The sequence below is a fragment of the Acanthisitta chloris genome, unplaced genomic scaffold, assembly GCF_000695815.1.
Source record: "Acanthisitta chloris isolate BGI_N310 unplaced genomic scaffold, ASM69581v1 scaffold7269, whole genome shotgun sequence".
Lineage (NCBI taxonomy): Eukaryota > Metazoa > Chordata > Aves > Passeriformes > Acanthisittidae > Acanthisitta > Acanthisitta chloris.
Genome location: NW_008689812.1, coordinates 32,643 through 43,027, shown reverse-complemented (window position 1 = coordinate 43,027; position 10,385 = coordinate 32,643). Strand labels below are relative to the sequence as shown.

At 40.8% G+C, this 10,385-nt stretch overlaps 1 protein-coding gene across 1 annotated transcript in view; it reads right to left on the bottom strand.

Moving 5' to 3' along the window:
• Positions 1 to 10,385, bottom strand: part of MLIP (muscular LMNA-interacting protein) — a gene marked incomplete at both ends in the record, with an annotated part of 49,551 nt that overhangs the window by 9,184 nt on the left and 29,982 nt on the right. Inside the window, 2 exons of the mRNA XM_009081569.1 lie at positions 3,068 to 3,193; positions 8,406 to 8,450. Coding sequence (XP_009079817.1) covers positions 3,068 to 3,193; positions 8,406 to 8,450 — 171 coding nt within the window. The remainder of the gene's footprint in view (positions 1 to 3,067; positions 3,194 to 8,405; positions 8,451 to 10,385) is intronic.

The window sequence follows — 10,385 nt, the reverse complement described above, 5'->3', positions numbered from 1 at the left end:
TCCTGCTAATAAATATTTGTAAGCAGATGAATTCTCTAACACTGGAATTGTTTTCATAATATTGTGGAACAAAATGTCCTATTTTTTTCCCCAAAAGTATTCTGTTCCCTCAATTTCAAATTAAAATCCTAATGAAGTCATCATGTCAGAACTGCTCATGACTTGCATATAGTTCCAGTATATTTAGGTATACTTGCAAAAGTCCTGAAACTGAGCTGGAGCAGGTCCAGGGGAGGGCAAGGAAGATGCTGAAGCAACTGGAGCACCTCAGTGATGGGAAAAGGCTGAGGGAGTTGGGGCTATTTAATCATGAGAAGAGACACTGAGAGGGACTCATTAATGGATTCAAGTCCATGAATGGGAAGTGCCAAGAGGATGATCAGACTCTGCTCAGTGGGGGAATCCAAGGAAACAATAGAGAACAGCAAAAACTGATGCACAAGAAATTTCACCTGAATACAAGGAAGAACTTCTTTCCTGTGCAGTCCCTGAGCACTGAACAGATTGCCCAGAGAGGTCGTGGATTCTCCTCACTGGAGGTGTTCAAGAACCCTCTGGACACAACCCTGAGCCATGAGCTCTGGGCTGGCCCTGCTGGAGTAGGGAGGTTGGACCAGATGACCATTGTGGTCCCTTCCAACCCAACTGATTCTGTGATTCTATGATTCTGTTACTGAAATGTACTAAGAGGAAAGAAATTCATTCTCATGATGGGGAAAATATCATCTCCAGTAAAGACACCTAAAAATGTGGGAAGCTTAATACTGTTGGATTGGAATCTCAGAAATACTACTCTGTCTGTAACAAGTGTTTGATGAAGAGAGAGTCACTGAATATCCAGTGATATCAATTATTTATGTCCTCAGGGGGAAAAAAAAAGGTGGCAGCATATGCTAGCATCAAAAAAAAAAAAAAAAAGCCAAAATAAACAGGGTTTTTCCCCTGGTTTATAAATTTTATTGGCACATAAGTGTCAATCTATATACAGTCTACCCAGAACATAGATGAAGAAAGCTACCTGTGAGCTGAGCTACATCCTTTCCAGATGATTTTTAATAATTTAGATAGGTTTTTATTTTCTCTAGCCATTACTTTAGGTAATCTGCATGAGAACAGCTGCTGTTAAAGAAAAAAAATGTTATTTCGCGGAGTTTTCTACACAGAGACATTTCTTAATGAAATGAAAAGCAACCAGGCTACTCTCTGGTGTGCAAAAAAATACTGTTCAACACAGGGATGTGAAGCTGAAGGTCAACAGTTACAGCTCCCTGAATCATTCTGTCTCAAACTGAGTGTCACCCACATAGTCACCAGTGCTCAGTGTCACACTGGGAGGTTTGGCAGGGAGGGGAGGTACTGCAGAGGTTTAAGAAAAAAATCAAAAGAGAGAAGTTAATGAAAAAGCTGATGCCATCTGGAATCTCATCAAATCTGAAAGGGTCTGTCCTTTCAAGCCAAGCTGGGTGAAGGAGGGGCAGCAGCATCACCTAGGGAGGTTATTGTTAGCAACGGCATTAGAAAGAGAGGAAAAGAAAATTCAGAGTGAGAGAAAAAGAATAGAAATGTGAGAGCTGAACTTCCCAGCACGAGTGGGAAAATCTTCAAAGAAAACCAGGGAAAATCAGTAACAGTATGAGCAGTTTTGCCCTCAGCCACAGTCAATGCCTGCTAAGTTCTTCTTTGTGGACAAATGGATTAGCACTGGCTCTACAACAGAGAGCAGGATGCCTAGCATCTGCTCACTGATAGGACACGGAGTAATGGGTTCAAACTTAAGGTGGGGAAGTTTAGGTTAGATGTAAGAAAAAAATGTTTTTTACTGTGAGGGTGGTGAGAGCCTGTCCCAGGTTGCCCAGGGAGGCTGTGGCTGCCCCAACCCTGGCAGTGTTCACAGCCAGGTTGGATGAGCCTTGAGCAACCTGCTCTGGTGGGAGGTGTCCCTGCCCAGGGCAGGACTTGGGACTAGATGATCTGTAAGGTCCATTCCAACCTTAAAATCTATGATTCTATAATTCTATGTGGCCTAGAACAGATGTTCTCTAGCAGCAGCTCCACATCAGTTCTCCTCCTCATTCATCCTGGGCACAGTGCAGCACAGTTCCTTGGCATCAGAAGATTTTCAGTAAGTTAAAACACAAATAATGCACTATGAGTTCATCTGGAATTTCTGAACTCAAATATTCACTGTTAACCTCAAAGGTTTGGAGTCAAATTGTAAATCACTAATTTTTATTCTTTTTTTTCCCTTATACAAACTCTACATTCTATAGAAACCTTCTGATGCCACTCATATGTGTTGCTGGAACCCACCAATACTACAATTAATTTTCCTCTGATTGTAATGCTGTGAAAATACTCTTGAAAAGTGCTGGGATTTTCCTGCAGCAAGTCTGAGCTATGGGGAGGAATGGAAAAACTAAAACTAAAATCCTAATAAAATTCTGTTATAAAAAGAAGAGACGTCTGCCCTTTCTAAAATCTCCCCCTAATGTGACCAGAGAGGCACAGGAATCAGAGAAATTCAATTAGTAAGGTATTTTACTCTCCTCATGGCATGAGAACTATTGGCTTAATTTCACTTCCCTCCAGATGAAAGATTCCAAACATCCTGGATAGGTCAATAGCAAACTCCTACAGGGACATTGAGACTGTGTCTCATATTCCAGGGTTATTTCACAGCAATGCACACAAACAAATGCATGAGAAAAGGCTTTCAGAGCCATTTATCTGGAAGCACTTGCTAGTAGATTTGATGCAGACATGTCCTTGACAGGAAAGCACAGGATTTCCACTTTCTTTTGTACAGTGTTTCCTACAGACAACCTATAAAGGTCCTCTCCTCAACAGACAAGTTTTCATATCACTAGAAAAAAAACGCCTCTGTAGAAAGCTCAGCCCATCCCCAGCTTGGAAATTCTCCTTTAGGAGTCAGGTGCCCCTTGGGAAATCATCTAACTTTGCCAAAAGGAAAAGAAGGGATCAGGACAAATTAAGTGTCTATATTTATTCCTTCATCTTTAAGGAAACCACTGAGGCTACAACATCCTTCAGAGTGAAATTTACTCACCTGCTCAATATCTTGATCCCCAATTTCTTCAAGGTACTTTTTGAATGGATTGGGTTGATAAGGCTCCTCCTTTTGCTGGGCCCTCTTTCCTTTCACCACCACGGGACGAATGACACCAGGTTTTGTCTCGACACACCCAGGAGAAAAGAGATGGAAGCAAAATAACATGAAATACTTGACAATTTACAGAACATTTGTTAGACAAGTCAATTCCAGCGGGGATGTACTGACTAGATTTTTTATGAATTACATATTTCACCTCCAAAATTATACAGGTGTCATGCTGCCTGGTCTACTTGTGGACAAAAATGGCAAGAGCTGTTTTTAGTCACAGAACCTCAGCACTGATGTGTGTTTATTGCTGACAAAAATGTAGATACTGAGCTGTCAGACTATGGTTTGTGTGTTTAGCTGGCTGGTTTTGCTGGCTGCTCAGCTGAATCCTGATGAGTTCAAGTCACCTTTATGCACAGCCACGAGTCTGCTGTCACACTGGGCTCAGGGTGAAACAAGAAAGGACAACATGTGATGCTGTTAACTCACACCCAAGCAGCAACATGTTAGGGGAAAGCCTTTCTGGGGAATAATACCAGTGATTGCACGTTGCATTTTATAGTCATGGAATGATAGAATAATTTAGGTTGGAAAAATCATTTTAGATCATAACTATAAACCTAATACTATTGAGTCCACAACCAAATCATGTCCCTAAGCCCCACATCTAGACATCTTTTAAATAGCTCCAGGATGCTGTGTCCAATGAGTGGGAATTTTAAGGCATAGTGCCAACAGTGGAGACATACTATCAATTTCAGGGACTGCAAATGATAGAAACATAGAATCATTTAGGTTGGAAAAGGCCTCTCAGATCATTGAGTCCAACTGTTGACTTCCCACTGCCAAATCCACCACTGAACTATATCCCTCAGCACCACATCTACACAGCTTTTACACTACAATCCCCTCCAGGGATGGTGACTCAACCACTTCCCTGGGCAGCCTGTGCTAGTGCTTGACAGCCCTTTCAAGGAAGACACATTTCCTAATATCCAATATAAACCTCCCCTGGCCCACCCTGAGGCCATTTCTTCTTGTCTTATTGCTTGTTACTTGGGAGAAGAGACTGACCTCCACCTTGCTGCAAACTCCTTTCAGGTAGTTGTAGAGAGCCATAAGGTCTCCCCTGAGCTTCCTTTCCTCCAGTACAATTCCAGTCATCTATCTCTCTTTTGCTCTCTCTGATACTCTGATTTTTTTCCACCTCCTCCCAGAGTTTTGTCGCTGAGTGGAAGAATTCCTCTACCTGTGCCCACCTCCCTCAGGGTGCTCACTGCTGTTGTCATGACAGCTCCCTTGGCTCCCTCTGAGGCTCCCCTGGCTTGGAAAACCACTCTGGGCATCCCACCAGAGTGCTCCTCTGCTGATCATGCTGGCACCAGAACCTCTCACCTCTGTGACTGAGTGGCAGGATCTTTAAGAGTTCCCTTGGAAAAGTAAAATTTTAGAGAATTGCATGGATATGCAATACCCCTCATTTCAGGCAAATCAGATTAAATAATCAAGGAAAAATTCTTTGGTTAGCTACCACTGAACGAAAAATTTGACTATTAATTTCTCAATTTAGTATATCTGTGATTTTTGAAATTCTTACAGCAAAATCTGATATGATGGATTGTGGCATAAGCTCCAAATGGAGGCTAAGAGATACTTTTGAAACAATTTGTTCAGTAAGAAAAAAAGGAAGAAAAAGCATAATTTCTCACTGGAATTTCATAAGCACTCAAGTCTTGGAAGGTCTGTGATTGAATTTAAACTTATAAGTAAGTCAGTTGCATTCTTCTCTGTTATGACACAGAAAATATGGGTTCTCTGTCACAACTTATGTAGGTAACACCAGGACTGCTGCTGAGCTCCTTCTGTGGTTGCAGAACAGATGGACAGCTTGCCCAGCTGGGATTGAGAAATAAGTGCTGTCACAGCTCCACATACTCACTATCCATCTGGGTGTAACAATCCAGAGAAGAAACTTGATTCAATATTAAATTTATTTCTAAAATAAATATGTACACCATGCTGTCTGTTTATAAGAGCAATAACTTCAACAGTCTGTCTCAAAAAAAGAGGAGCTTACTAGGAAAGTGAGATTAATATGATGCAGCTGAGATTGCTGGATGTAGCATGTAAACTGAGATATGGATCACCTTAAAGATCTGCAGGCAGCCAGCAAGGACAGGGCAAGAGAGGTGTCCATTGGAGGGGACAGTGCAGGAGCAGGAAACATCTTCATGCTTTGTGCTTCTGCCTCTGCCCTGGGGAAGGACAAGCAGTGCCATTGTGGTCTGATGTGGAGGCAGCAGAGACAGGGAGAAGCACAATGCACCTGGGGACAGCAAGACCCAGGCAGCAAAATATCTTCCCTTAGTTTGCATTTTATCCCCTCCCTCCTTTCCACAGGTTGAGGCCTTTTCATTTGCCTCATCAAATGAGAAATATACTCAACTGAAAGAAAAAATCAGCTATGAAGTGATATTATATTTTTTTTGAAGAACCATAACTACCAAGCTCCATTAAAAACTTTTGCATTACAAAGGTCAACTTAGTGAAAGATGCAGTGCTCATTTAATCATATAATATCCCCTCCCTCCTTTCCACAGGTTGAGGCCTTTTCATTTGCCTCATCAAATGAGAAATATACTCAACTGAAAGAAAAAATCAGCTATGAAGTGATATTATATTTTTTTTGAAGAACCATAACTACCAAGCTCCATTAAAAACTTTTGCATTACAAAGGTCAACTTAGTGAAAGATGCAGTGCTCATTTAATCATATAATTATAGAATCTAAGGGTTGGAATGGACCTTACAGATCATCTAGTCCCAACCCCTGCCCTGAGCAGGGACACCTCCTCATTAGATCAGGTTGCTCAAGGCTCATCCAACCTGGCTGTGAACACCACCAGGGTTGGGGCAGCCACCACGTAACTGGGCAACCTGGGACAGTGTCTCAACACCCTTATAGTAAAAAACTTTTTTCTCACATCTACCTAGACTTTCCCTCCTTCAGTTTGAACTCATTACCCCTTGTCCTATCATTGCAGTTCCTAACAATGAATTTATAGCCCCTATATTTTTGTAGGATTCACCCTAAAATACTTATTTTCCTCTCCAACATTTCCAAAAAGCATCTGTAATAATGTCTGGTTTCTACAGAAAGGTAAATACAAAACTGAAAAAGAAAGGCACTGTTGTTACCAAGTCATCATTACACAGACACAGGACATGTGGCCTTCCAGTACTCCTCCACACCATGTAACCATGCAATTAAAAGCCCATTGAGGTAGCTGAAATCATCAAGGTTAAGCTCCTCTCCTTATATAAGAAACCTCTTCCCAAAGCTTGCTGTAGAAATGCTTTTAAGGAAGCATTTTCTAAACAACATCATGCACTCAAGTGCTGACTGAGTCATATGTTTATGTCTGACTCTGCTAACAGAGTGACAGATATGAGCAGCAGCCAGAATTCTAAATACTTGATTAGGTCCTTGACAAGTTACATTGAAATCTTTGATCCAAAACTAAAAATTTGAACTCCTTCTCTGATGGCAGGTACCACAGCTGACACTGCTGAGAAACAAGCTATGATTTAGTTTTGCCAAGGAAACTGTTGTCTTCCTGCAACAGCACTAAAAAGTGGTAAAGGCTGTTATGGTAACCTTGGGTTGCCACCATATGTCTACAGCCATTTCAGCAGATTACAAAGGGCCAAGACACTGTCCCAGGTTGCCCAGGGAGGCTGTGGCTGCCCCAACCCTGGCAGTGTTCACAGCCAGGTTGGATGAGCCTTGAGCAACCTGCTCTGGTGGGAGGTGTCCCTGCCCAGGGCAGGGGTTGGGGCTGGATGATCTGTAAGATCCATTCCAACCCTTAAAATCTATGATTCTGTGATCATGCAAATAAGAACTGCTGTATTCAGAGCTATACAAGAGCAGTTTATATTTTTAGTCTCCCAATCTCAAAAAAACCCAAAAAAACCACATGAAAAATATATAGAAAATGGCAATAAGGATCATCAATGATATGGGACAGTATCAATACTTCTCAAAGACTGACTGAACCATTTTTACAATTCTGGATGAAGCAGAGGTAACTGATATATACTATTGTTAATACCTAGATAATCATTCCTCTAATTTAGAAAGAAAAGAAATAAAAATGATTTTCTGTTTAGGTACAAGAGGTATGTTCAAGTAGTAAGTTTAAAGCAAAGAAATATAGTGCTATTTCAAAGTAGGTATAATTAAAAAGTAATGCCTATTGCTACAGAATGTTATAGAGACCAAAAAATAACAAAATTCAAAAAAGGAAATGGAAAAAATATCATGAGAGAAGAAATAGTCAAAGAATACTAGGTAGAAGAAATTGATTCAAAAAGTCCCTAAGATTCCATTAGCTGAAATACAATAGGAAAAATTTCTCATCCACATCTCCTTTTTTCCCTATGCATTCATTAGTGGTTGCTGTCACTTGGATAGGCTCCATGACTCCCTTCTGACTCCTTCAGAAAGTTTGTCTCTGGCAAGACTAAACTGTGATCAGAGCTAAAATGAGTATCTGATACATAATCTCCCTTTCTTTATTTGCTCTTACCCTTGCTTTTCACTAGTTAGGGCAGCTTTGACATAAAACAGTGTGTAAGAAGAATATATATGCCAGAACATCATTGCATACAAACAAAGTTGCAGAAGTTCTTTCCTGCCATGGCTGCAGGGAGAGGACTACAGGGAATGGTCATAAACTGAGACAGGGCAGAGTCAGATTAGATGTTAAGGAACAATGTTTTCCCTGTTAGGGTGTTCAGCACTGGGATATTGCCCAGGGAGGTGGTGCAGTCATCATCTCTGGAAGTGTTTAAGAGGTGTCTGGATGTGGCACTGGAGGATCTGGTTTAGGGTTTAGTGGTTCCAGCAGTGACAGGTTAATGGTTGGACTTGATGATCTTAGAGGCCTCCTCCAACCTTGATGATTCCATGATTCTATAACTGGAATAATAAAAGAGCCCAAGAACCAGCAGCAGACTCTATTGCTGTCATACACCTCAAGTTTCAGCAAGGCTCTAGTTTATCATTTCGTCCATGGGTTTACAAGCAGTGTCAGCACTTACAGTTACCTAACACAGGTGTGTGCAGAGGAAAGCAAAGCAGCTGTGTGGAAGCAATGCAGCTTTGCAGGAGGGTATTGCCTGCAGTGTTTTTCAAAGGACTAAGAGAGCAAACAATAATTGATACGCTTTGGCTTGTGCAAATTTTGAGCAACAGTGTGTCACAGCTGTGCCATACATACCTGCTGACTCTCCGTTGCCACAGGAACAGATTTGTAAAGGTTGGCCTGCAAAAAAAGGTGAATGTGTACAGTATTAAACACAATATCATAGTGGTTGTAATGATAACAGAAGACAAATCCATGTACAGCACTATGCTTAGCTACAGAAGTTGTTGCCACTGATGCAGTGACATGCAATTGCTAAAGAGACTATAAAACATTGGCATTTCCAATTTATTTCTAGATACAATAAAAAACAAATGCCTGATGTTAAGGTTTTAGGGAATTTTTTTTTCCAAGTGCAAGAGAATTTCACTTTTTCATCTTGAAATTTACATCCTGACTTTTCTGAGCCTTCCAATTTCTGGTAATTTGCAGCATCAATATTAATAACCTTATCCATCTCATTGGGAGCTCAGTCCAACCTTCTCATCCTTTTCTGAATTTACAATATGAAAAGCAGAACAATCCTACTTAAACTTTGCTCAAGGGAAAATGTAATGAATGCAAAGTGTTTGTGTGTCTATGGAATAACCATGTGCTACTTGCTTATTTGCCACTTATATGCAGTGGTGAGATTCAGAATTTCTGGTGCATTGATCCCTCTAGCCAACTCCTTCAAGCTCTGTAGGAGTTCCACCAGACAGCACAGTACATGTACAGATTGCATGACCTTTCTTGGTGTAGGTGTGATTTGGAGGCCTTGAAACTCTAAAATGTCAATGTTCTTCAGTATGGTGATAAAAAAAAATATGATGGTTACACGTTATAGTTGTAGTAGAAGCCAAGTCAATTCCATTACGACTTTGGCAGAAGGACCACTACAGTTGGATTTATCAACTCAGTTCTATATTTCTCTCATTATTTCAAGCAGAAAAGCAAATCCTGCATGTTTAGAGAGGGAAGAACATGCTCTATTTTACTTCTCCTATGACAAAGACTTTTGAGAGATTTGGCCATCAGACTCCACTTGTGGGATCCTCTTCTCCTATGACAAAGACTTTTGAGAGATTTGGCCATCAAACTCCACTTGTGGGTTCCCAAGTGCTAAATAGAAAAGTTTAGTCACTCCCTGAACCTCTTGGTTCTACTCCTACATTGGTGGGAATAACAGGGTCAACATGAGTCATGGTGAGGAAACACATCTCTGGTGGAGCAAACCTTCCCAACCAGTCAGAGACAGCTGTGATTTAGCACTACATCTACAAGAATTGCCTCTTCTGCCCTTGACAGAGCAAACTAGAGATTTTACTAGTGGTTACTCACATAGTAGATACTCTTTCATCCCATGAATCAAGTGCAATGGTTAATCTCATTGTGAGCTTAAGCACATCAAAGCACTTTAGAATGATCTACAAATACAAGCAGGCTGGAATTAAATCCTCTCACTTCAGTGGTGCAAATTAAATCTCATATCAAAGGGGTCACCGTAAATGTGTGCATGCACAGCAGACCACAGATAAAGAAAAGCACTACTTATTTCTGCATATCTGTCTGCATTTTTAGCTGCTTCATGTTCGCCCACTTTTTTCACTTGTGTCTCATGTCCATAGTACTTTAAAGGTTTTTTTTAAGATAGAACTAAGAAAAGCAAAAATGTCAATAATGTGGACATTAAGTTTTCCAATTAATCATGAGAAATATAGAATGGTGAATGGAATCATATCAAAAAACATATAATTTTAAAAGCTGTTAAATTACAATTATACTACTTTGCTATTTGTAAAACTATTTACATCCTTATAAGGTTCTGAAGTGCATGAGCAGATAAAGGGTAGTTGAGGCCAAGGCAAATCTATGACATTTTAATTACAGAATCACAAAATATTCAGAGTTGGAAGGGACCCTTGAGGATCATCTAGCCCAACTCCTGCCCTGCACAGACATCCCTGACAGTCACACCCTGTGCTGAGAGCATTGGCCAAACACCTCTGGAGCTCTGTCAGCCTTGGGGCTGTGACACTGCCCTGGGAGCTGTTCAGTGCCCAAACACCTCTGGGG